The sequence below is a fragment of the Gouania willdenowi genome, chromosome 10 (assembly GCF_900634775.1).
Source record: "Gouania willdenowi chromosome 10, fGouWil2.1, whole genome shotgun sequence".
In the NCBI taxonomy this organism is placed as follows: domain Eukaryota; kingdom Metazoa; phylum Chordata; class Actinopteri; order Blenniiformes; family Gobiesocidae; genus Gouania; species Gouania willdenowi.
In genome coordinates, this window is record NC_041053.1 from 33,982,942 (window position 1) to 34,010,636 (window position 27,695).

The following is a 27,695-nucleotide window of genomic DNA, read 5'->3' on the forward strand; positions in this document are numbered from 1 at the left end:
ATCGGAAGCTTCATCCGAGCGTTCCTTCCTCCACCTCCTCCAGCCTACCCTGGCCCGTCATCATCGGGATCCCTGCTGGTGTCGCCTTCATCCTCGGCACCGCCCTCCTCTGGTTCTGCCAATCTAAGCGCACATGCTGCTCCTCTTCCTCTTCCTCTTCCTCATCCTCATCCTCACCCACCCTCCCAGCCAATCAGCGTCCCCCTGTAGCCAATCGGGACAGAACCAACGCGGCCCCCCCTCCCCAACCAGCCAATGGTGATAAAGACTGTCTCTCCTACGAGGACTACGTGGCTCATCAGCAGCTGCTATTGGCTCAGGGAGGGTCCGGATTGGCCCCTAAGGTTTACCCCAAAGTCTACACAGACATTCACACACACACGCATTCACACGTGGATGGAAAGGTGCACCAACACCAGCACATTCACTACCAGTGTTAGCAGCACAGCTAGCAACTTGCTTAGTGTTGAACGTTTACCCCCCCACCCCCACATCATTTAAACCCAACAGTACCAATGGTGCCAATGGACTCATGATGGGAGTAGTGAAGAATGTGAAGAAAGCTTTGTGTGTTCAGCTAACAGACACATGGAGGTCAGGGCTTTGTATAATGTCACACTTTGTGTTTGTTTCCCTGTTTAAAAGTCAACCAGAAGGTTTATTTCTCCCTTTAATGTTGGACACAACCACAAACTCCTCAATAGCAACAGAATGCACATCAACGTCACTATCAGGCATCAAATAAAGGTACATATAAATACATATATAAAGATTATATAACATTTAGCACGCTGCTTTACCCTGTGTAACCGCTAACAATACAGTACTGCATGTGTGTTATGTAATAGATTACATTCAGAGTGTCTGTCAGGATGGAGTCGAACCAAGAAAAAAAGATTCGAATATTTAGAATTTGGTTTAAGATACAAGTTTAAAAAAAAAAACCTCCCAACTCGTCACTTTATCTCTATCTCTGTTTGGTCTAACCTTCTATTTCTCCTCAGCTTCAAAATGTTCTGATTTTACGAGAGCTTCAAGAAGGATGTCAGTCCTCAGCCAACGTCGTCCGATTGTTTCCAGATTTGACAGATTCAGTTTCAGATCCATAAACGTGCTTCAGATGTTTGTGAATCTGTAAGAAGATTCAGAGAGTTAAAAAGACCGCGGGAGGTAAAGTCCTCAACTTCACACAGTGACCTTAAAACTTTGCAGCGCTCTATGGGATTTATTTAAGTTTCTTTTATGTCTAAAGAATTTCAAAGTAAACCTCTTGGCCTGCAAATCTGAGTAAAGTAGAGTTTAAAGTTGAAGAATATTTTATATTTGTCAGATGTTTAGAGTTCTAAAGCTGGATTTAAACCTGTTTAAACCTGTTAACCAGCATTCACTGACAGATTATCAAACAGTTTTCTTTGCCTCGTGCTTTAAAGCAGTGAAAATAGAATATTTTTGATCCATTTTAAATTAAAAAAAGGTGCATCCAATTGCTTGGATGAGATAGTTTCATAGTTGTATATTAACTGTTAAACTTCTAGGTAGACTTAAAAAAAAAAAAAAAAAAAAAAAAAACATTTTGAAACTGTTTTTGTAATTTGTTTGCATGAATTTCCCATGATGCACCTGCACAGATGTTTTAAATTATTGTTGAAAGAGAAATCAGATAATTGAATTGGTATCGTTCAACTTTACTGAAACGTCGGTTGTTTTTCTATTGTCAACAAATAGAAAAATCCCTTTAATCTGAGTTTGATTTATCCCATTCTAAAGTCTATGAGACAAATGTTCACTGGAACCACGTGTTGAGCAAAGTGCCTGATCTCATGTTATTTCATCATTGAATCAATGTGCTTTTTTCATTCAGATGTGTTGTTTTTACCTCAAATGTTATAGATTTGGCCCAAAAAGCTATAAAATCTATAGTTACGCCTTCACGTTCACGTTACAGTAGCTTCTTTAATTCAGATGTTCAGTCCCTCTGTTGAACCATTCAGGACATGTTTTAGCCATCATAGTGAAAGTTAGGCCGTTTAAAACATTAACGGAATGACTCCGAACATTGTAACATAATGTTTGTGCCACCCCTGAAACAATTTAATATGAAGTGTAAAAGAAACACATTGGTTTTACTGGTTTTTCTACGTCTGAGTTTGCACAGAAATGTTTGAATTGTAGTAATAAGAGATCTTTTTTTTTTTTTTCAATCAGGCAAAGACAGAACAGCCTTTTTTTTTTTTTTTAGAAGGTGGCATTACAATCCAGGTTTTACTTTCTGTGGCGTTACGCCCCCAAAAACACGCTCTCGTTCTTTTTGATTCTGAGTTGAAATGATTGTATTTCAACTGAGATAGATTTGTGTCGTTATTATTTAATTTAAAAAAAGTGTCCAAATGCAATTTTTTGGGTCTCAAATATGTTTTTTTTTTTAAAGTTTTTAATAATAATAGACACAAATCTACCTCCACACATTTTTCCCTTCCTCACTTTGTTTGTCCATCATTTCTAATCTTTAGAAATCATTTTCTTCTTGTTTTTGTAACATTTTTGACTTAAAGATGTTAAACTTTTACATTTAATGCATCAAAGCTGAAGAACTGCCAACGGACTGACTGCACTTACCACTAGTTCATGTAAATGGAGTGACTGTAGAACCATAGACATGATAAAGATGTCTTTAGAGCTTTAACACACTGACACTCACACACATTGTAAATGTTAAATTGTTTCTTTTTCTAATTTATTTTGTCCACATAGAGGTTTCTCCTTTTTTCTTTTGTTTCATACAATTGGGCATTGTACTGCATGAATGCATCTCATGTTACAGTCAGTATGTAAGCTATGTAGCAAATATCACCTTTGACATTTGTAAGATATTGTATTTATACGTTCTGACGAAAATATGAAAACCAACTTTTATGGATAATCTTTGTATGGACAATCCTGTACAGTCTGTTTTCATGTAGTTTTATTCTCTGTGTAATCGTGTTATTGATGCCATTAAAAATGGAAAACGAAACTCACGTCTAATTATGACATTTTTACACTTAACTTATCCAGAGCAGGTTTTGGGTTCCTAAGGTACATCAGTTTGGTTTTTCACACGCTCCGTGTATTACAGAACCAACCTGGTCCTACAGAGGTGGGAAAATGAGGACAAGCTGCCAGCACTATGAATAGATTGAGCAACTTAAATGCATTAAGGTTTTTGGACTACAGAAGAACAATGTGTCATAGAAGCATAGGGCAGGATGTATAAATCAGACTCTATAGTGACACCATGGTTGTTAGGGTAACTGCAGCCATCCGCCAAGCCACCGTGGGAGCGCGCATCAACTGTTTATCACCGGAGCACAGCTGATTAGATACTGTGGATAGAGGATGGATATCCGACGGCACCAGACAGGTCAGGTTCGGACAGATATTTAGAACTGATGGTCTGGTTCGGGCACATGATGTAGTTTCCGTGCAGCGTTCTTCCTTTCCTGCTGCAGCTGCTGTAGCCCTGAAGGATGCAGGTTCTTTCTCTAACAGTGAGAGCTGTGATCCACGGTGGATGGAGAATGGAGCAGAGGAGGACAATTATAAAGGAATACACCATTAAAACATCACTTTTTCTGCACAATAACATGGATCATCCTTACCTTTGATACATGGATTATGTAAATAGATTTGATGGGTGTCATGCGTCTCTTGTTTGTTTGACTTTCGCTTGTTACCCGTGCGCTGATCTGATGTTGACTTTAACATTTGTTAATAAAATCAGTGCTTACCACTAAAACAAATGTTAATTTATCATTTCTTGAAAAAAAAATTTTTTCATTGTTGGGTCGGACTCGGATGAGAAAATGCTGCCCGGTCCGCACACCAACTGTGACACGGTTATTAATTTACTCGCCGTTCTTGTGACTTTTTACTGCAAGACCTGTGCGTATGCCTCTGCGTACATCTGTGGAACCAAACAGTAGTTTAGTCCACTGTGCTTGTCTTCTATCTTCATTCTTATTTTTATTTCTGGGCTATTGGGACGCCTCTCCAAGCGTCAAATGTGCACAGCGTCATTTTACTTCCTGTCCCTAGAACTGCACGGGAAAGTCACGCCTAGAACATCAGTACAAAACATATCACACAATCTTCTCAAGGCAATAGGAAGAAATGTGTGTGAGCTCGTTCTCTTTGGTTTAGAGCGCTTCATCACCCATTAGCATTAAAAAATGTTTTAAATGAATGTTTATTATTTCTCAAATCCTGCCTACGCTCCTTTAAAACAAGTTCTTATTTTAAACGTCAAAAAACCTTTCACTGGCGTTTGTCTGTTAGCAGGATTACGTCTGAAGAACTCAACTGATTTTGACAACATTTTAATCAAAAATAAACCTTACACCACGGAAGATTCTGTCACATTTTGGAAAGGATCAGGATCAACATCCTGATTCTCAATCAGTTTTCTCTCATCGTTGGCAAAGATTATAAATGTATTTTTCTGTTCATAAGTGACCAATCTTTATGACATTTCCTTGATTACTCCACCGACTTTCAACCAGATTGGATCTAAATTTTATCACGATTTTCCCAAAACGTCGGGATGCTGATACATTTGGACCTAATGTATCGTCTGCTGGTGCTCATCAACAACTATCAACGGGCCCTGGGTGGAAAGTACACCCTGGACAGGGCGCCAGTCCATCACAGGGCAAACACAAGTACACAGGCCCACCTACTCCAATGGGCCGTTTAGAAGTTCGAAATATTGTGCATGTTTTTGGATGATGGGACGAAGGCGCAGTAGAAGACCATCGTGCTGTGATTCATCCCAGTAGCGTTGAGTAGCCACTGTCCAGTCTGAGTTCTGAAACTGACTGGTATTCCAGTACAATAGCTTAGAACTGTAGGCAGCATTTAATCTGTCATCATATCTGTCTGCAGAAACGACAGGTGGACGTGTTGCAAGAACATGTTGAGGAGAGGAAAATTACTGTATATCGAAAGAAACGCGTGTAAAAAATTAAACAAAGTCGGAGAGAGTGATAAGGGCAGGTAAGAATTAAACATGTGATATTCCCTAGTTTTTTTGGGGTTTTTTTTACCTTTTTGATTGAAGTTCTGGTAGGGTTTGAAAAAACCAGAAATATACATGTACATATCAATCTAATTTTCACTATAATGCACATTTTTTTTTAGAGCAGGGAAATGCATCCTACTTGTAGTTTCAACATGAAACTGTTTAAGGTTTAATGTTAAATATTTCCCTTACCATCTCATATTTGTTGACTAAATGTACTGATTTTGTCTTATAATAAAGAAAAAAAAGAAATACTTTTAGTTAAAATGCTAAATCTAAAGCTTAATTTGCAGTCAAAAAGAGAATTGGAGTGATTTTATGTTACAGTATATTTCGAAATAGTTCAGTATGTTTAGATTCATATTTAAGAAAGACACAATGAACCAGCTTTGATGTTTGTTTGCTTTATGCTTGAAGCACTAAATGTACCAAACTAGTGCTAGTGTGAGACAGGATTGTGAAAAGAAAAGCCGTACATGATGACAGCAGGTGCTGGAAACAATGGAGTCGCTCTTGGTTCCGCTGCAGCTGAATGAAGTCAGCCAACAACTATTTACACATGCAGTGATTTTCCCACTTTGATCCATTCATCGGAAAAACAACGTTTCGTGAAGGCCCAATAATGCCTGTAGCATGTCATACATTTGAATAACTCGTGGTTAGATAATTATCTTGATTGTGATACTGTGTGATCAGTTTCCATTGACAGGTTAAAGCTACGAAAATCATTTTAATGCTATTTAAGCTTCTTTATTACACAAGGAATGAAAGCTTTTTATTTATTTTTAACTTACTTATGCTGATCTAAATCTACAGCCCATTTTAAAAAATTCAATTAAATTACTGTTTTTATGCAGATGTAAAATGCCATTGTGAAAAAAGGAATATACTGTACACCTACAGTTGATATTAAGTCACTTAACATGGATTCCTTTATAGCACAAGTGTCAAACTCAAGGCCCAGGGACCAAATCCGGCCATTTAGAGCATCCAATTCGGCCTGCAGGAGAAAGTAAGTAATGACAAAGAAAACGTGAATTATTGTATAAATAACCAAATATTCCAGTTGTAGAGATCTCAAATTTACCAACTCCATAATAATTTTAGGGTTTTGCATTTTTGCTTGTGTATTTCACATGGATGCAGTCGCTTTTAATTTCAAATTGTAAAAATAATTCTCAATTTTTCCACAAATCTGGCAATTTCTCACAAAGAATTCCACAAAATCTCTCTAAATTACACAAAAGTCAGTAACAAAATCAATATTTTTTTAAGTGAATTGAACTGATATTAAAAACTAGGTAAAAGTAATGTTGAGGTTGCTCTCCCCCACCCACCCCCTCCTAAAATCTGTGGCCCACTTGATGTCAAACTGGTCCATATTTGGCCCCTGAACTAAAATGACTTTGACACACCTGCTTTCTTGTTTCCGTAAACCAGGTGGGACAGTGACAGACATTTAGATAAACCATAAAACTATGTGATAGCATCACCACAGAAGAGTCCAAAGAATGAGGACATACAGTACAGTACAGTAAAGTGTTCATCTCCTTTAGTTTTTTCTATTAGAACAGATGATGATCCTTTTCTTTTGTCTGTCTGATTATCTCCTGTAAGCTTGATTGACTCGTGTAGAAGAAGGAGGGCAAACAAAAGGAGGAGATGACAGAGCCGAGCTGCTGACAGATGTGCTGAGCTCACATCTGCATCGCCCTGAGAGGAGGTGAGATCAGTCTCTTGTGAGTGGAGATAAACATACAGATGCATTTTAACCACTCCCCTAAACTCTCCAGGTTAATTTAAACCAGGTTGTGTTTGGTTAAAGCAGGGGTGTTAAACTCATTTTCGTTCAAGGGCCAAATACGGACCAGGTCGATCACCTGCGCCACAGATTTTAGGCAGGAAAATGAACAATTTCAACATTAATGTGCCAAAGTTTGCACTTCCAGTTATAAATGAAACAAAGTATGGAAGGCATCAACAATATCTAAGCAATAAGTGACAGATACTTAAACGTCCTTTGATTGATTCACTTTCTCCAGTGGACCGAATCGGATGCTCTGAAGGGCCAGATTTGGTCCCCGGGTCTTGAATTTGACACGTAAGGGTTAGAGCTTATGATTAGCCAATAAGACAGTAATGTACTCAAGAACACACTATCCGAGAACGAAGCTTGCCTGAGATAAAAATGCACCGAGACCAAGACAACACCAAGATATTTGGAATTTGAGACCAAATCGAGACCAAAAAAATCTACTTTGAAAACCATGACAAGGTTGAACAGTTAAAGAGCATTCTCTCTTTAATTTTAGTTTTCTTTTAAAAACATCTGACAGACAAAAACAAGGTGTCTGCATCTCAAATCTTGACAAAATTGTTTAACTATATTCTTGCAAAAAAGGAATACTTGTACATATTTAAAAGCTACGGTTAAGTCCTTTTTTAATAACTCAAAATAAGATGTTTGTTAATAATGTGATTGAGGCCTACAGTAAGTGTTCAGAGGGATTTCTGTATAGAAATAAGATGGACTGATGTCCCAGTTTGTGTAGGAGTCTGACTCGAGGCACTGGAAAAAGATTCCACGCAGGCAGAACATTCAGTGAGCTATGGCTAAATGTTTTTAATTGAATTACAACATGAATTAATCAGGAACAGTTCCAAGTGCTTCTCCTTATTATCACATTCATGAAATTGACGAATAGCAGAACACTGCTGGTCTAGACTGGTCTTAATGAAACCCCACCCCCGAGTCCAACCAGTTTGAGACAGAGACCAGACCAAGACCCTCAAAATGTCTACTACATACTACACTATAATAGGATGAACTAATCATTAATAATTACTCTTTTTTAATTTCATTTTGTATTTTTATTGGTTATGCAATGTCACAAATACAGCATGTGCCATGTCCAAAAAGTCATTCCACTACTATTATTTAAACCACGCAGTACAATCTGCCTCAAAGGATGAGGGTTTGATTCCCAGAGTTGAAGACCTCAAACCTCTGTATAGAGTTTGCATGTTTTCTATGTATTTGTGAATTTGTGGATTTTACTCCTAAAACTCTGACTTCCTCCCACGTGTTTGGTTAACTTGACTGTTTAAGTTGCCCATAGAAGTGAATGGGTGAGTAGATATGTTTCCATCTGTGGTGCTCAGTGCTCTTTCACCATTAGAAGCCCAATCCATTTCTAAATAAGCGGTCCAACTTAAAAGCTGAAGCTTTAGTTGCACTAAAAAGTAGTTTACGACGGCTTAAAGTGGGTCTATTTCCAGCGTGCCGGTTGGGACCTTTGGACCCTGTGGTCTTTGGAGGACCTTTAGCTTGTCAGCGGCGAGTCGTGGCGTGCGGCGCGCTGGTTAAAAGGGTGTGAACCCATGGAGGAGATTCCAGGGTACTTGAGTCAACAGCAGCTGTGGTTTGTGATGAAGAGAAGCTGTCCAGAGATTCTTTTTTAGTGGTGAAAGGAGCTCTCAGGTGAATGGAGTCAGTGACCATGAAGAGCTTTCTCACACACGCATCTACAAATTACTCTCAACCTCACACCAACAATGAATGCACAATTACTCTGCTGTGCATGTGCCGTAGTTTGTGCAAATATGCACAAAGACAAAAACGCACATCACTATGGAAGAGGATTAGGGCCAATTTTGATGGAGAAAATAATTTTGGGCAAATCAAGAATAAAGTCGAAATGTCCAGAATATAGTTGAAATATAATGTTGAGATTAAAGTCGAGAAGACGAGTTTAAAGTTGAAATTTAAAAAATAAGCTCAAAATACAATATTGTGATAACAGTTGAAGTTTTGCTATTAACTAGGGCCAATTCACCATATAGGACAACAGGCTTCATTAAAACTGGCCCTAATCTGTTTCCATAGCTCCTCAATAGCCACAGACGGACTGAATGCTCCACCTCTTCCAAACGTGACTGGTTTTTCCTACTGAACAGATTGTTTTTGGCAATATCTCTTATAAGTCCTTAAAGAGATTACGACATGTTTATGAGCTAAAAGATGAATTATCTTTGTTTAACTTTGAAGTATAGTTTGATGCATTCATCAATACACAGCTTTTTGTATATGGTCATGATCTGCTGTTTGTTGTCGTATCGTGAATTGGCACTCAACAGCTTCCGTAGATTTTATCTCAAAATTTTGACTTAAATCCTCTTTTCGACTTTATTCTTGTTTTGCCCAAAATAATTTTTCTCCATCAAAGTTAACCCTAATCCTCTTCCATGCATCACTAGCTGTGTTTCCATTACAGATTTTCGCAAAATAAAAGCAGTATTTATACATGTCAACATTTGAGTGTTTTTTTTTTCGAAATTTGGGTGTTTCCATTACCAGTTTTTATTGTGTTATTTAGATTTTGTGCATTTCCATGTGCAATGGAAACGCAGCTACAGACACCTGGCTGGTACTGCTTTGCCTCTTCCTCCATAATCTCCTTCCATGCAGCCATAAAGCCACCATTAACACTAAGCAAACAAGAACACACCACAGTAAGAAGGCAACAGGCGGTTTCCATCCTTCTTCCATCCGTTCTGCATCGCTCTGTACCAAGTGTTTACCTCCCCCCACCCCTGTCAAAGCGAGGGATGTGAACAGACAGGGTGAGAAAAGAAAGAAAGAAATCTGGCTCAGAGGAAGAAAACCAAGGCCTTTAAAGTCCGTCACAGATCCATGACAAAAGCCTCCTAATCTTGGTGTTGTCTTTCGGCCTCTTTTCCTTGTTCTGCATATCCTGCCAAGTTTGTGTCTGTGTGTGTTAAAGAAAAGGCACAAACTCTGTGCTGAGAAGGAGGAGGCTGTGTGTGCGCTATGGAAGCAGTGTTTTTGTGTGCAGGAATCTTTCCACAGTGGTGCTGACATCCCTCAGACGTGCATTGGACAGTTGGAGGAGCCTCCTTCACAAAGGCTGCAGCCTGTCAGGATGCCTGTGCATGTGTGTTAGATTCTCACCTGTTCCTTTCTGACTCATAAACCGCCCCTATTCACCTCCTTCCGCTGAAATACTACGACTCTGCCTCAGTGTGTGTGTGTTTGCCTTCATTGTATCCTGTTGATAAACCACAAAGCCTCCAGCTGTGGAGAACAGGCTGAAAGTTAAAGTTGTAGGGTCTAAATCTGAGAACCATCTGGTTTTTTCATCAAGTGAAATAACTAACAGGTGGCCTTTGGAAAAATGGTTGTAGGTCAGTGTAACATCCAGAGGAATCAATGGAAACTGTTTTTCTGCCACTTTTGTTGGAAAGTGTGAGAGTGAGTGACCTTCCACATGCTGCAGGTTCTTATCTGTGACAGCTGGGAGACACAGACCTTCACACTCAGCAGAGGAGGAACAACCAGGCTGCAGGGCCACCTAGAGGCTTATCGTGGGAGAAAAGATTCACATTTTCGGACCCACAGACATAATTACCAAGCAAATTAAACTCAAATAATCAGTTTACAAAAGTTTTTATTACAGACTTTACTTTAGTCGTCGTCTGACTGGGAAACAACTGGATCACTAGTAATGATTTAATAAACTAAAAATAACTACTACTACTACTAACTACTACTACTATTACCATCCATCTTCTTCCGCTTATCCGTAGTCGGGTCGCGGGGGCAGCATCCTTAGCAGGGATGCCCAGACTTCCCTCTCCTCAGCCACTTCATCCACCTCTTTCCAGAGGATCCCAAAGCGTTCCCCGGTCAGCCAAGAGACATAGTCCCTCCAGCGTGTCCTGAGTCTTCCTCGAGGTCTCCTCGAGGTTATGGTCATGACCAAAAGCTGACCATAGGTGAGGCTACGAACGTAGATCAACCGCGAAATTGATAGTTTTGCCTTTCGGCTCAGCTCCCTTTTCAACACGATGGATCATTGCAGACACCGCACCAATCCGCATGTCCTTCCCTCACTCATGAACAAGACCCCGAGGTACTTGAACTCCTCAACTTGTGGCAGGATCCCATCCAGAAGGCACCCCACCTTTTTCTGCTCCAGAACCACGAACTCTGATTTGAAGGTGCTCATTCTCATCCCGGCCACTTCACACTTGGCCTGATGGAGCCAACAGGACAACATAATCTGCAAAAAGCAGTGACAAAATCCTGAAGCTACCAAACCGGACCCCCCTCGACACCCTGGCTGTGCCTAGAAATTCTATTCATAAAAGTTATGAACAGAACCGGTGACAAAGGGCAGCCCTGGCGGAGTCCAACCCTCACTGGAAACGACTAACTGCTGGCAATGCGGACCGAGCTGTGACTCCGATTGTAAAGGGAACTTATGGCTCATATGAGGGTGTCTGATACCCCATACGGATGTCCTGATACTCAGAATGAGTATATTGCTAGTATTCTTTTTAGAGATTAATACGATTTAATTCCATTTAGTGAGAGCAGATTGTCTAAGTTGTTGTTCTTGGACCTCTTCTGTTTAGCCTTTATATGCTTCCTTTAGGACAAATTTTACAGAACTGTAAGGTTGATTATCAGAGCTACGCAGATGACACACAACTATATCTATCACTGAACCCAGATGACTATGGTCCCAATGAGGTGTTGTGTGACTGTTTAGAAAAAGTAAACTTCTAGATGAGTGAAAACTTCCTTCAACTAAACCATGACAAGATGGAGGTGATTGTTTTTAACAAGGAAAAGAGGACTGCTGTCAGCAATTAACTTGAGTCTCGATCTTTAAAAGCTAAAGACCAAGTCAAAAACCTTGGTGTTCTGATTGACTCAGATCTTACATTCAGCAGTCAGATCAAATCTATCACAAAAACAGCTTCTACCACCTAAAGAACATCTCCAGAGTGAAAGGTTTAATGACTCAGAAAGATCAGGAGAAACTGGTCCATGCTTTTATCTCCAGCAGACTGGACTATTGTAATGGTCTTCTGACAGGAATCCCCCAAAAGAGCATCAAACAGCTACAGCTGGTTCAGAACGCTGCAGCTCGGGTCTTAACCAGAACAAAGAGGTCAGAACACATTACTCCAGTTTTAAAGTCTTTACACTGGCTCCCAGTCAGCCTCAGAATAGACTTTAAAGTTCTGCTGCTGGTGTATAAATCTGTGAATGGGTTTGGTCCAGAATACATCAGTGACATGTTAGTCAGGTATGAACCCAGCAGGTCTCTCAGATCTATGGACACAGGTCAGATAGTGGAGCCCAGAGCTCACAGTAAACATGGTGATGCTGCTTTTAGTTGTTATGCTGCAAAGAAGTGAAACAAACTGCCAGCAGAGCTGAAGTCAGCATCCAATGTGAACATTTTTAAATCAAAGTTAAAGGCCCTTTTTTTCTCTACTGCATATGATTGAGAGAGATATTTTTGGTCATTTGTTGATGTCATGATGATTTTACTAATGATTTTAATTGATTTTACTGATGATTTTAATTGATTTTACTGATGATTTTAATTGATTTTACTGATGATTTTAAATGTTCTTATTGATTTTAAACAATTGAATGTTTTGTCATGTAAAGCACATTGAGTTGCCTTGAGTATGAAATGCGCTATACAAATAAATTTTCCTTGCCTTGCTTTGCCTAAGTTACAAAAGGATTTATCACAATCGCATTGGTTACATTTATTTTGAAAGTAGCAGTCACTTTGTAACTTAAAACAATTTAATGTTTTTCATTAACGCTCATGATCCATGTCACCACAGCCATTAGGTTTGGTTGTATTTGTTTACAGAAGGAAGACGTTTAGTTAATGGTTTCCAATTGTCTGTTTGTTTTTTCCAGTTATTTTATTCTTAAATGTCATCTTTAATAATAATCGCACCCTAATACCTGATGTCACCACCAGTGTGATGATAAATATCTATCACCCAGTTCAACCATAAAGACTTATTATATTTTTAACAATTTTCCAGCCACAACTGACCCTTTCATTTTGTAGAAGTCCAGTGCAGGTGACACAGATTACTCCCCGTATTTTTACGTATAGAAACACTTTTAGGAATACCTCAAAAAGACAAATAGCTGCAGTGTGAAATCATTTAGTTCATGTCGTATCTTGCTCAGAAGGGATTACACTTACAGCTCCACACTGAGTGACAAAGTGTGAAATCTGGATCAGATTAAGAGAAACACACACACACACACACACACACACACACACACACACACACACACACACACACACACACACACACACACACACACAGATGTGCACAGACGCACATGTGCGAGCAAAGACACAGTTGAAGAGGCTAAAAGTGAGGGGAAGAGGAGGAGGTGGGGTTGGAACATGCTGCTGAATAGTTACCACTGACATCACAATAGTTTTCTTTAGCTCTCTGAAGTGGAGAAGCTCATTTGTACAGCCGGAAGCCATGTGGACACAAGTGTGTGTAAGTGTGTGTGTGTGTGTGGCAATGTGTGTAAAAGAGAGAGTGAGAGGTAAAGAAAGCCTTAGTATCTATGGTGATGCTTTAAATTAGACGCACAACACAATCAGAGTCTACTATAATATTGAGGATTCCGTGTGTGTGCGTGTGTGCGCGTGTGTGTGTGTGCGTGCGTGAGATACTGTATATTATGAAACATAGGCCTTAAAAGAACATTTTGTATTTAAAGAAAATGTTGTGGGATAACTCTGGGCCCGTTGGCAGAATTGAGCAACAGTCCCCACTTGGTCCATTAAACGTGTGTTTCTCTCTATGTATATGGTATGTATGTGTGTAATTTAGTTGTCTCTGTCTGTCTGTCAGTGTGTGACACAATGACAGCTCAGTCCGACCCCAGGGATCAATTTGTGTCTAAGTTAACCTTAAAAAACAGGAAACGACCTCAAACCCTAGTGGAGCGCAGCAGAGGAGAATCAGGGCTACTGACTCGGTACAAAAAACACTAACTTCACTCACACACGCAGGCCCAGGAACACACACACACACACACAGTCTGTCACACCTGAGCCCTTCTGAATAGACACCATTTACCACCCTGACAACGCAGGACAACAGAGAGGAAAAAAACATCACGTAGATGTAGAAAGAAAGCATGGACCTGTCTGAACACATCGGGCGACCTCGCCGCCCGATGCAGCACACGGATCTATCCACGCTGTGATGACTTCAGGTGATATTGTGTTTCTGTGTGACTGCACCTTTCTTTGCCTTCACTTGCAGCTGCTTTGTAACAAGTCGGAAGATGAATGAGACCCAGAGCTGCAGTTACAGGAAGTCTGTCAGAAGAGCCAAGAAATACTGATGAGGGTGTTTGTGACATTGATGTTTATGAGACCTTTTAGAATCACATATGCAACAATGATCCAAAATGTAACGAGACCTGAATTGTTATTAAAAAAAAATGTAATCAAACCCGAAATGTAATATTTGAAGAGTTTTTACGTTTTGGGCTCCGCATCTTGTTACATTGACCAGTTAATACATTTCGGGTTTTATTAAAAAAAAATTAATAACATTTCAGGTCGTTGTTACATGTCAGGCTTTAAATAGGCCAATAGAAATGGGTCTATGATAGAATATTTGGCAAACCACACAGTTTCAGTTAATAATAATAATAATAATGAAATGGTTTGTGTTGGTGCAATGTGGCAAAGCTGGGTTGAGGTTGTGTTCCTTTGTTGATTTGTAAATATAATATCTGTAGATAACCTGACCTTTGCATTAAGACTCTCCACTGACAAAAGTAACGTGCCATTTAGGAAAAAGGAAAAAAGAAAAAGTGAGCCAGTCAAGAAACAAAAGACATTTGATATGAAGTCTCTACTTCATCAGTCAACGCAAGACTTTGGTAGTTATTTTACCAGTTTAATCAGCTGTGTAATATCTCTCAAATTCATTTTTTTCTAAAAATGTCTGTTCTGGATTAAGTGAAATACAAAATAAAAGTACTTTTTACTCCAGACTTGTAAAACTTAACGCACAGAGTCACAGTGGACTTCTTCATATCCCAGGTACATACATTTTTGTCAGTGTGTCAGTATGTACACATACATGTCAGTTTGTGTTAGGGAGGAAGGCAGGCCCGTAAAGATGAGGAATGTCTGAAGGAGGAAGGTGGTTTGAAGATGGGAGACTTCCATGTAGAGCTTTGGCTGTACGACAAGTCTGAGGCCAAAGTTGATCCTTGGAAACGACTGAAGAGGAAAAAATAATTTAGATTTAGCAGTTCGATTGATGAAACTCTAGATTTTACAGACTATAGTCGTGCCAATCAGGGAGATACACAAATATCTTAAATGTATCTCAATGTGAAACATGACAAATCAGTATTAAAGGATGGTCTGTAATTAATTTAATGCATTTAACGACCTGGCTGCACCTAGAGATTCTGTCCATAAAAATTGTGAACATAATCGAGGACGAAATCCAGGATGAAAACCGCATTGCAATCCTCTCCGTTACTCCTGAATAGACCTTAACAGGGAATCTGAGGAGTGTGATACCTCTTTAGTTGGAACACACCCCTGCCACCAAGGATCTTTTTAACCACCTCAGCAACTTCAGCCCCAGAGATGGGAGAATTATGGACAGTTATGGACAATTTGTGACAAGCACAGAAGTCCAATAACAAAACACTGCTCGGGTACCGATCGGGGGTCGTTCCTCCCAATCATGCCCCTCCAGATCTCACTTATTCCATAGCCCTTGCTATTTGTCGAGGTGGGACTATATCTAGTCGGAACTTCTCCACCTTGCACACAAGCTCGGGATCCTTTACGGCCAGGTGATGTTCCACGTCCCTAAAGCCAGCTTCTGTACCCGGGGATTGGATTGGTCTGCTGCCCGATCCACACGGCAACCGACTCCGTGCCTCCCTCCTACAGATGGTTAACTCACTGGCAGATGGCCCCATGTCTCTGCTTCAGGCTGGGCCTACAAGCCCCATCCCTGGGACTGGTTCCAGGGAGGGACCTTAGTGGCCCTCAGGGCAGGGTACACTTGACGCTTATGTTTTTCTTCATGGGGTTTCTGGACTGCTCTCTGTCTGACCCTTACCCCAGGAGCAATTTGCCATGGGAGACCCAACCAGGGCTAACTGCTCTACCAAGGAAGTTGCCCCAGACAAAACCACTCACCACGATAAGGTGGCGGTTCAAGGAGAAGTTTAGTTTTATGAATTAAAAATAAATCAAGAGAACCTTGTTTCTACACAAAGTATCAAAGGTCAACGTGTCACATTTTGTCAAGAAAATTACCATAAACCTTTAAACTCAAAGGAAAATTACATGACAATAAAAGTATTAATTAGGACATACAGTGGAAATTTTCAATTTTCAAACAGTTAATATGCCTTAATCTGATTTCAGGATAGTACTACTGTGAGGAATATTATCACCTGACTGTGGCAGAGCAAGCCGACTTTCTGGCTGCCATGTTTAGGTTTGGTGAGCGGAGAGCGATGGAGCCTGAGAAGAGCAACAAGATAAAAAAAAAAAATGCATATTTAATCATTATTGCAAGACTTGGCGTGCCAACTCTGGTTAATTATCAGCTTATGCGTCTCTTTTTACACCACAAGTTTCACCCTCCAGGAAGACAAGATAATCGGTGGAGGAGTTTTCCAGAATAATTAGCACCTTGCCATCTTCACTTCACAAAAACCTGCAACAGTGGTTGCTAACAAACATGAAAAAACACACCCGGCATGCAAACACACCTTTGCGGCAGTTAGTTTGATAATAAAAGGGCCATGTCTTCATTACTTTGCAATTAATACCTATTACACCAACCCGACTCTAAAGAGTCTCAATAAAACAATTACAGTCATAAAAATACTGTCAGCTCCCTGAAGAGAATAAAATAATTAAGAAAATTGCAATACATACTGTAAGTGATGTTTGTGCTTCTGAGTCAGACTGTAGGTTAAATATTTAAAACTGCTGAAGACAATAACCTTTCATCAGATAAATTTATCACATAAGCCTCATAGATCAATAAATTGGAGATTGTTTGCCAGAAAAATAAAGGTAAAAGGTTGAAATTGCATTGCATTGTGTTTCCATTGTAAACATTCTGTTTACTGTCATTGTCTAAAAGGTTTTGGCATTGCATTGTGGGATGTGGAGTCCCGTAGTTGGATGCATAGAAGTATTTTAACATTCTTTTCATTCTTTCTGTGAATTCTTGTCGCAAATTTGCCCCCCAAAACTCTCCTAAAGTGCCTTCCCGACACCTTTCTTATGTTTCCATGGACTGAAAGTTGTGACAAATCAATGGCGGATGTTAATTTTTGGGCTTTACACGGACAGATCTGCAATTGGCCGAAATTAAAAGTTTCGTGGAGTAAGGGTGATATCGTGGAGAATACCAGGAAGAAACGAGAACAAAATTGGTGTTCTCGTTGTCTGGTGAAGAAACACAAAAAATCATGTTAATTCACTCAGTTGCATTGACGAGATATCTCGTCATTTCAAATCCAAACGCTAAGCACCATTGACGAAAAACTCGTCATTTGCGTTTTTTCACGGGGATTACTAGAAAACTCCCTGGCGGAGGTCCCTCATCAAAATCTAAGCTGTGGGGTGTTGTAGTGACCAACTGTGTCCAGAAGATGGCAGCAGTGCACCTTTAGATGAGAGATTAGCCACTGATGCTACCCAGCAAAGGAGGAAGAAGCAGGAAACGAAGTGAGATAATGGCGCTATGAAGTGATATTGTGACGTATCCAGCAGCTCACAGCACCACATAGTAACACAGAACATGTGTGGACCTGAGTGGATTATTGATAATGTTGTGATCGTGAGATAAAACCATCAACTAACCGGGCTAAACTGGTCATTGCTGCATGTCGGGGGGAGGGGGGAGGAGGGGGGTGTGGAGGTGGGTACAAAATACCCCCAGCCTGTGAGCCAGATAGCTTTTTGCTCTAAAACTGAAGATTTGTGTAAAAATTGCTCTATTCAACGGCTGATTACAAAAGAATGAAACGAGCCAGAAACAATTTTTTTTTGGATGAAAGTAGAGGCTTCAATCTTTTAGAATCTGGTGTCAGATTTCAGATAGTCATAGTAGAAAATATTCTGTGGGTCTTTAAAATCAGTCAAAATGCTCAAAAACGGCTGGCACTGAGGGGGGTAGAAAATCTGAGAATGGCTGGCACTGAATGAGTTAAGAATGAAGTAAAAATACTTCTATGCATCTCTAAGTCTTGACCAATTTGAAAACATTTTGAAATAAGTTGCTCAGGGAGATACAACATGGCTGCTTCTGTGCAGATTGCTTAACATCATGTAGAGCAGGGGTGTCAAACATATTTTAGTTCAAGGGCCAAATATGGACCAATTGTATCTCAAGTTGGCCACAAATTATAGGCAGGTAAAGGAGCAATTTCAACATTATTCTGCCCAATAAATATATGTAAAGTACAGACAATATCCAATCTTTAAACATCCTTGAGTTGAGTCTAATTTTTATTCAATTGGGGAAAGATTTGTGGAATCATTTTAATAAAATTTCAGGATCTTGGGAAAGAAATATTTCTTTTTCAACAATTTGCAATTAAAAATGACTGTCATCATGTGATAAAAGCATGGGGGAAATCTGTGCGCCCTGGAAAATATTGTGGATATTTATTAAATGTATGCATTTGGAAGGGCTGAGATATCTACAACTGAATTACTTAGTATTTTTACATAATGATTCACGTTTTCTGTAACTTCGATTTTATCCAGCAGACAGATTTGATGGTCTTAAGGGCAGGATTTGGCCTCAGGGCCTTAGGTTTGACACATGTGACGTAGAGGAATAGTTAAGTCATCCTGAGTGAAATAAGATGAATTAAAAGAAGGATTCATCCCTGAAAACAGTCACACTAATTATTGGGTGTATTGACATTTTTTTTTTTAAATTATGAAGCAAATTTGCTGCAAAACTTGTTTAAAATCAGTTGATGATGTCAACTACATGTTTTACTTAAAGTCAAAGCACACACCTCCTTGTACATCTTGTGGATGATTGATCAAAGACAGTCTGGAGTTCGAGGTGGGCTGAAAGACAAATAACAGACCAAGATAAACCAGGAATTTTTATCCAAATGTGCCTCAATACTTTCACAACTGATCCATTTTACGGTCATTCTCTATCCTGTGATTATCTTAACACGACGTATTCATGCCAAACAGGAAGTCGGGGTGAAAGAATGGGACTTACTTTCCTGAATAGACTCCTTTCATCCACCTCCATGTTGTCAGCACTGGCAGACAGGAAGGGAAGGCACACTTCATTAGCTCCTTGGTTCAGTTGGCTGAGCACTGTAGTGGTGCCTTGGCCTTTTTCACAGTAATGTGTGTAACATAACATCTGTGTTGACTTTTTAACAGCTGGAATCTAGTAAGGGTGGGGGGTGGCGGCAGGGGGAAATCAATTTTACAATTTTGCGCGATTTTTTGGGTGCCGATTTTAATAATTAATTCTGCTTCACAGTATCAATTATTTTATTTTTTTTTAAATGTATTTTTCACATTTTCGTGGGCGACCACTGGGTGGCGGTAATGCACAAACAAATGAGTGCAAACACGAGGAAGACTTGCAGCACGAAGAAGCGTTGCAGCCGCTGGGACTATAGACGTCATGGGCTACATCATGTTTCTGCACAAAAACAAGAGTACAACAGTCCCAATATATCTTCTTTCATTTCCTCTCAATACTTTCTAAGTATGCTACTTCCAGAGTTGCGACTTGTTTGTTGTTTGTTGTTGACAGGGCAAACTCGACCCTCACAATATGGCAGCCGCTCTGACGTGTTACAGTAATGGACCAACCCGCTGAATGAGGAGTCTATGTATTCATGTCTATGGCTGGTACTTCCCTTTAGCAAACAAACCAAAAATTGTGATTAAACCTGCACCTGCACAATTTAAATCATAAGTATGAACATACTTTTGATCAATTCCATGGCAAACGGATTTAGACATGACCAAAGCTGTATTAAACTCTACTTAGGACAAGTAGCGTATTGTATAACACAATGAACATTACCGCTCATCTTGTCCGTCACCATGCGGACATAAAGCTAGAGCAAGATAAGACACCCGGCAGCAGAACAAAGGACCCTTGATGGGATATTGAATAAACAAATTTAGGTAATGAAGACAGTCAAAGTGTCTACGTAAGTTATGTCAGAAGATGCTGATCCAACGTTTTAGACGGGACAAAATATGTTACATTTAATTATACTTAATCCTTGCTGTCCACTCCTTTTCTTGGAAGGATGGTGTAACATTGATGACAGATCTTGATAATGATGACTAATGTGCGCTGATAATTTTTGAATGAGAGAAGTTAATAAAATCAGGCTTTCCACACAAACAAATGTTATTCTGTCGTTAGTATGAGGGGAAAAAGAGATATTTTAACTGTGGCTTAGACAGAAAAATGAGGCCAATCTTCACACTACAATACATTGTGACTTCTCTTTTGGAGCAGCTTAAGTACCACCATGTTGACCAGCTCCTGTTCCTACACAAAAACCTAGACACTCCAAAGCACTTGATGAACATTAAAAGTTTCAGTTGACTAACTTCAAAAAGTTATGTACAAATTTGTTTTTTTGTACATGATGTTTACCTCCTTTCTGATGGAGGTTTTATATTTTATTTATTTCAGTATAAATAATAATGAGTCACTAAGGACTCTATTCTGCCATGTGCGTAAGTCCAAAAAGCCACACAGCGATGCTGTTTTTGGCTGCACGCTATTCTCCCCCTGTACTTAAGTCAGTCGCTGCGCGCCTTCATCCCAGTTACGCACTGTGGGCTGAGCGTCCCTGAAATGTGGGTGTTCCCATTCAAATCTGGCTTCACGCGGATTCTCTGGTGTGCGTAAGTCCTTTTCTTCTTACGCGCTTCTAACCCTGGAATAAGTGCAGCGCCCCGATGAGGTGAAACATTATATTGCACTAGAAATATGGACTTAGTTACATTTAAAGCCACACGGACTCGTGCAGCAGCAGCTGTGATCACTCAGCTGCTTCTGCGCGATTAATTCAAACTCTGACAGACGCAGACTTCTGTCCACGTTGGTCACAGTGATTTAACTATTTTCATACTATGTCCAACATAAAGTCAGTTTGATCCACTACAGAGTGAAATAAGCTGTCATATGCAGATGAGGATGGACCAAAAACTGTTCCCACACATATTTGAATAAGGCTCCACCCAGGTCGCTTTAAACAATTTATATTTAAAACTGCGTATTATGGAAGCCAATAGTTCTGTTTCACTGCAAACATCCCTTTGTATTAAAGCAGGATGCTCTGCGACCGCGTTATTTCCTCATATCTCCAGCATCTAATTCGATCACGCTTTACAGTGATGATGATGATGATGGTAATCAAGGAGAGAGATTTTAACTGTGACTCAGTCACACTGCAATAATCTAATCAATAACCTGATCAAATCAACCTGTTACATTGTTTATCAATGAAGGCGTTTCAAATTAAAAATGAACTTTATCATTTTCACAAATTTCAATCACATTTACAAGTGTTGGGAAAACTACATGTTCCGTGATTTCTAGACAGCCCAAAAAAATGACATCACCGCCTCCTTTCCTTCAGCCCGCCTTCATTCACACATACGCAGTTTGTGGCTCCTCAGCAACCTGGACCGGAGAATATGCATAACAGTGAAGCGCGTAACTGCAGGCGCGCAAAAAAGTGCTTAAGTCCAGACGGGAGAATAGACCCCTAAAAGAATACATTTACTGAAATGTAAATAAATGTAATGAATATATTAAGGCTTAGACTTGAATATAATTATTTTTTGTTAACGATGAAAGAAAGTTTAACACTTCATATATTATTATTTCACTTAGCCGATTCCACAAGAGCAGTGGAAATATTATTATATTTTTTAGGGATATTGGTATCGGTCCGATACTGAACCAATATACTCGTACTCGTTAAAGATAACCATTGCATCCAATGCCTTTGAATGATGGCCTGTCATTTCTGTTGTATTTTTTGTGATTGGCCGCTAGGGGGACCTATTTTTACAGAAAATGTTTTCAAATGTCAGTTTTATAGTACAATTATGAATTATTTTAATCTAATATATAAACACGTGTTGTACCAAGCAAAGAACAAAATAAAATCTGTCTTCCAATTCATTGCATTTTGCTTAATAGTTTTTTTTGTGTTTGTGGTATCTATCGGTACTCGGCAAGTATTGATATGATATTGGTTGGGGAAAAAAGTTATATCAGTGCATCTCTAATATTTTATTTATCTTACAGTTTATCAACTGTACCTCAGAAGATATTTTGTATCAATTTTCTCTTAAATGGAAATGTCTTTGCAAATCCACTTATGACGTTGTCTGTTAAAAATAAGTTTGTAACTGTTCTATTGTTTCTGAATAGAAAGGTTTATCATGACATAAAATGTTTTGTAGACACACTTTGCCCAAATTCAGTCAACAAAATAATCACAAAAACTAGTTTTTAGGAAATACATACAGTTGTAATCAATGCAGAAGTTTGATATGCTAAATGTGTGACAAAATCATCCTCGTTATCTTATCTGTGATGCTCACTTCAAACAGCTTTATGTTTCATAAACATTAAATTAAAATATGTAGAAAAGGAAAGGAACACTTTCCTTTTGCTAACACTGTAACAGTAGCTAAGGCCTCAGATATAGTGAGAGATGATGATGGAGGCGACTGAATATTGACAACTTCCAAAAACTACTCACAGATTAGAGGAGGATGAGTGTCGGGAGAGAGAAACAGCAGAATTGTACGGGATGTGAACTGAAGAGAAACAGGAAATGATTGGTAAACAAAGAATCATTGAAGACAATTCTAAATCGACAAAAATAAAACAATATTCATTATGCTAAGTGAGGTTTACCTGGTTTATGTCCATGAGGAGTGTGTGAACTTTGGCCCATTTGTGGCACAGATGAAACATTAGCCCTGGAGAGGAATCACTTTTTTAAATCTTTTAAACGCTCTCATGTAAAGATTACAATATGAAAGTAAGTGATCAGTTGGTATCTTTCTAAAAGCATAATTTTAATAAGAAGTTAAAATTACAAGATAGATTGCAAGATTATGTTCTGGATTTTACTTTAAACCTTTTCCGTACTGATTGTAACAAGAACTTTTATAAATGTGTTTGGCCTGACACCTAGTGAGTGAACCAGAACAGCACCCAGCTGTTCATAGATCATTGTTTTTTTTTACATTAATTGCTGACATAACTCACTAAAGAGCAGCAATACATACACATAATGTAAAAAATAAATAAATAAAAGGTAACTGCAGAAGAAGTTACTTCTTTAAAATTGTGTGAATATTATCATGATTTAAGATTTGTATTATTGTGTACAATATGATATTGTTTTATAACAATGAAAAAGTTCATGCATCCACATTCAAGTAAAAAATTTACAATTATATGAAGAGAGAAACTTTGTTACTACACAATTCGTAATCTCCTATATTATGCACACATTATTGCATTAGTGCAGTGTTTTTCAACTTTCGGGTCGTGACCCCATGTGAAGTCTCCAGGAATTTAATTGGGTCACCTAAAATATCTCGTAATTGTGTGATAATAAATTAATATTGAATATTAAATAATAATTAATATTAAAACAAGGTCACAACCATTAAAAGGTTGGGAAGCACTGCATTAGTGAGACCAAACAAAAGTTCTTGTGAATTAATCCAATGTGAGATTTATTTATTTGTTTTTTTTCCTCAAACCCAATTTTTCTTAGACAATTTGAAAATGAATACATTTACGGGATGTTCCTACATTTTGTGTTTAAGCATTTTGGGTATTTTCTAAAACTACCTTTTATATTGTTATTTAGAAGGTTCATATTTAAATTCCTCAGACATTTCATTTAATTTTTAGCTCTTTTATAGCAGTAATCACTACTAATTAAAGCCTAAAAAGCACCTTTAATGAAGGCTAAGCAGTATACGGATGAATCCTAAAGTTACTCTAAGGTTGGTAAAAGAGCAACAGGATGATTATTAGTGATGTTTTTTTTGTTTTTTTAGAAAATAAGTACCTCTGTTGCTGGAGAGAGTTTTCCAGCTTGGCGATGTAGGCGCTTTGTTCATTTAGCGTCCTTTTAATAGAAAACCAAAAAAAATTAACAAACCATGTATGTGTAATTTACATTGTCTACCATTGGTTTGGACTTACTTTGTCATCTGCTGCATTTCCTGCCTCATCCTGACTAAAACTTCCTCTTGCTTCTCATTCTGAAATATTAAAACAAGCCAGTAAAACTGCAGAATACAACGCAAAATACTGCAACGTATGGTGCCCGTTTTCGGAGGCGGAAAGTAGTGGTAATGATGAGTGAACGTTGTTGTAAAAAGTGAAATAGACTGAGAATAGTCACACCTTTTGCTGATAGTGAGCCATCAGCCTGCTTTGATGTCGTGTCTGGAACATTAAGACCTGCAAAAATAGGACAGAAAACCCTGAAATATCAAAACAATAACTGACCATGTACAATGGGATAACTTAATTATTTCTGGCAACAAAAATGTACACACTTTGCTGATTTCCGCTAAGTGTTTGGTTGCAATGACATTGATGTCGGAGAAGAGGGCCTTCACGTCAGGACTGCTCTAAAACAAAGATATTTTACAACAGGACAATGTTGATGTAACCATTTCCAAACAGACAGAGTCCTTAGACAAAAAATTGCTTGCTTACTTTGTTGGAAAGAGCCGAAACTTGACATTTAGCGCTGCATATTAAACACTTTCCAGGCTTCCCTTAAACCGAAAAAAACAAAGTGAGAAAATCAAAGATTTCTTTGAAATGTAACAGAGACTGATAAAAGGATGATCCTATAGTTACTGTATTGTGGAAATCATCTGGGGGCAATAAACAAATTAATAAATTACAAATACTTTGTCTAAGATGCTCAAAAAAACAGTTGAGTCTCACAAAAGAGGTTTGTAAAGACATTTCATATTTGCAAATATAATGTCTTTGTCCAGTCTTACTTTATAAGGGTTTGACAAGATGTAATATTGAATAATTATTGTCATGAAGGGAAATTTTTTAGCTGCTTATCTCTGTAGTGTTACAAGAAGAATGCAAGAAATTAAAGAGTAAAGAAAAACAAGAGACAGCGTATTTGGGCCATATTAAAATGAAAAAAAATAATAATAATCTGGGCACTATAGGATTATTTTGAGAATAAAGTCGTAATTTTATGAGAAGAAAATCGCAATTTATTAGATTAAAGTCGTAATATTTTGAGAATAGAGCCATATCTTACAAAACTCGTAATGGCTCAAAATTCCCAGTTGAAGTGCAACAAACACGACAGCCAATCGTTCGTCCTTAAATGGAGAAATCTTCAAACGAGGTATTGTGCATTCATTAAGATCCTGTTTGTATTTCAATTTTATTCTCATATAATAACGATTTTATCAAAGATATGACTTTATTCTCATAAAATTACAACTTTATTCTCGAAATATTACAACTTTAATCTCGTCGTGTCCAGATTTTTTATTTTTATTTTAATGTGTAGGAAGTGTCTCCTAGTACGTAATACGTATCCATATACCGGCATTCTATCCGTACGGAAGATGACATTACCTGAAGTCACGTGACCATTCCGTGCGGTGAGGCTTAGTTAGTCCGTAAAGTAGTTTAAGGTTAGGTTTAGGGTTAGAGTTAGGGTTAGTTAGTCCATAACGTAGGTTAGGTTTAGGGTTAGGGTTAGTTAGTCCGTAACGTAGGTTAAGGTTAGGGTTAGGGTTAGTTAGTCCATAACGTTGTTTAGGGTTAGGGTTACGTTTAGGGTTAGGGTTAGTTAGTCTGTAACGTAGGTTAGGGTTAAGCTTAGTTAGTCCATAACGTGGGTTAGGGTTAGGGTTACGTTTAGGGTTAGGGTTAGTTAGTCTGTAACTTAGGTTAGGGTTAGAGTTAGGGTTAGTTTGTCTGTAACATAGATTAGGGTCAGGGTTACGGTTAGGGTTAGTTAGTCCGTAACGTAGGTTAAGTTTAGGGTTACGGTTAGTTAGTTTGTAATGTAGGTTAGGGTTAGGGTTAGTTAGTCCATAACCTAGGTTAGGGTTAGGTTTAGGCTTAGTTAGTCCGTAACGTAGTTGACATATTAATACAAATGTAGGTAGAAGTGCGTAGCGTCTAATTGGCCAGTTTACGTCACGTGGTGCACCTATCACGTTATCGAAACTGGCCAATGAGGGGTGTTGTGCATGAATAGAATGCCAGTTTATGGATACGTGTTACGTATTGACAGCCACTGCCGCCCAAATATGCTGTCATAAAATTCAGTAATATCAAGTATTTGAAATAAAAGCAACCACTTCTACTACTTTAATTATAAGCATATACATCTTATGCGATTTCTGCAATGTAAAAACAGCAATGTTGTCTGCTGCAAAAACTTAAAAACTTGATTTGGCTTACTACACAATTAGCCACAAACAGTATGCAGGTAAATGTTCACTAATAAATAATAATAAAGTAAAGGTAAGTAAACAATAGTCCCGAGCAACAATTTTTGAGATGATTTAGGAGTTTGGGTGTATCTGTGTTGCAGTTGCACTCTTAGCCCAACAGATGTCTCTGTCTGATCACACTGATAAATATGAGGATTTCACATCTCATATTGTAGATAACCAGTGTCCATGCATTATTTTTATTATTATTATTTACCTCTCTGGTAACACACACTACAGATGACATGACCACAGCTGGTCACGGCCAGTTTGCGGTCAGCATTGGGATGAAGGAAGCAGGAGTTGCAGCAGATCCAGCGAGGCATTTGAGACCCTGCATGAACATTTAGGATTAAGTTTACATGTTATAAACACTAGCTTTACTCATTTATTGCTACTGGAATGTTCAGTTAAAGTTAGCCAAGTGGAAACAATTAAGGAACTCACTTCAAGAGGTGAAAATAACGTGGTGCTTTTCAGTTTTTTCAACCTTGTAGAAACTAAATAACGGAGAAACAATTGCACTTAAACTAACCAATTGATGTGTAACAGATAGACCGGTATACTTGCTAACTGGTGGCCATTGGGACGGTTGCAAGATTTTTAAAATTCACTAGTTGTCATTGCAATACTATTACCAACCAATAAAAGAAATTCAACGTTAACCAACATATATATTTGTTTTTCTAGTGGACATTTAGTACGTACACAAAGCTTAACTGTCCCTTGTTCGCGCTCACCGAAGAACCGGAAGCTAGCAGTAAATTTTACATATTCAATTTATTCCTCTCGATATTTGACAACTGTTTAACTGTGATTTTGTTTATTTTTTTTTTTTTTTGTTGGCAAAAACTAATTATCTGATTCAAACAATTTGACATCAACGTTGTTAGAGCTTTTTTTTTTTTTTTTTTTTTATATTTTTTATATTTTTTAACTTGGCCACCAGTTGCATAGGAAACCAGTTAATCAGAAACCGGTGAAGCTAATTAGGAATTAAACTGTCAAAGTAAAAGAGCGCTACTAGGAAAACCTCATAATGCTACAACTGCTTACCTTTTCATTGGGGATCATCGATAAGTTATTGTAACTCTCAGTCAAACATAAATGTCGTTCTCGTTGCTAACTGCAAAGAAAAGTCATCCAGCTAAGAGCTAAGAGCTACAGTAAGCTAGCTTTAGCTCTAAGCGGCGCTCTCGCTCCAG

General features: G+C 38.5%; 2 protein-coding genes across 6 annotated transcripts in view; one reads left to right on the forward strand and one right to left on the reverse strand.

The window, feature by feature from the left end:
- Nucleotides 1–2,373, forward strand: part of fgfrl1a (fibroblast growth factor receptor like 1a) — a 101,226-nt gene extending 98,853 nt beyond the window's left edge. The window contains exon 8 of the mRNA XM_028459165.1: nucleotides 1–2,373. Coding sequence (XP_028314966.1) covers nucleotides 1–440 — 440 coding nt within the window. The 3' untranslated portion in view covers nucleotides 441–2,373.
- Nucleotides 999–27,695, reverse strand: rnf212 (ring finger protein 212). Of its 5 annotated transcripts, XR_003674914.1 has the most exons (16): nucleotides 27,199–27,223; nucleotides 26,938–26,990; nucleotides 26,708–26,824; nucleotides 24,722–24,783; nucleotides 24,559–24,633; nucleotides 24,404–24,460; nucleotides 24,200–24,258; nucleotides 24,063–24,122; nucleotides 22,889–22,953; nucleotides 22,731–22,788; nucleotides 19,187–19,229; nucleotides 18,969–19,023; nucleotides 16,374–16,443; nucleotides 15,029–15,171; nucleotides 14,076–14,253; nucleotides 1,064–1,132 (listed from the first exon to the last, which is right to left on the reverse strand). XR_003674914.1 is itself a non-coding variant. In XM_028459175.1 (14 exons), the coding sequence occupies exons 2-13, from the start codon at nucleotides 26,814–26,816 to the stop codon at nucleotides 15,042–15,044; spliced, it is 843 nt and encodes a 280-aa protein (XP_028314976.1). In that variant the 5' UTR covers nucleotides 26,817–26,824; nucleotides 27,547–27,695; the 3' UTR covers nucleotides 999–1,132; nucleotides 15,029–15,041. The 5 variants fall into 5 exon arrangements, 2 of the variants coding, with proteins under 2 accessions (XP_028314976.1, XP_028314975.1); XR_003674913.1 differs by lacking the exon at nucleotides 27,199–27,223 and having other exon boundaries at nucleotides 26,938–27,112; XR_003674912.1 differs by lacking the exons at nucleotides 26,938–26,990; nucleotides 27,199–27,223 and adding an exon at nucleotides 27,547–27,695 and having other exon boundaries at nucleotides 1,067–1,132.

Bases quoted from the DNA above. Each gene is read 5' to 3' on its own strand.
- rnf212 (XM_028459175.1), bottom strand. From the start codon at position 26,816: ATGCCTCGCTGGATCTGCTGCAACTCCTGCTTCCTTCATCCCAATGCT. The intron at 24,784-26,707 runs GTAAATAATAAT...TTTCGGTTTAAG, and splicing joins TAGTGTGTGTTACCAGAGAG to GGAAGCCTGGAAAGTGTTTA. The intron at 22,954-24,062 runs GTACTTATTTTC...ATTCCTCTCCAG, and splicing joins AACTCTCTCCAGCAACAGAG to GGCTAATGTTTCATCTGTGC.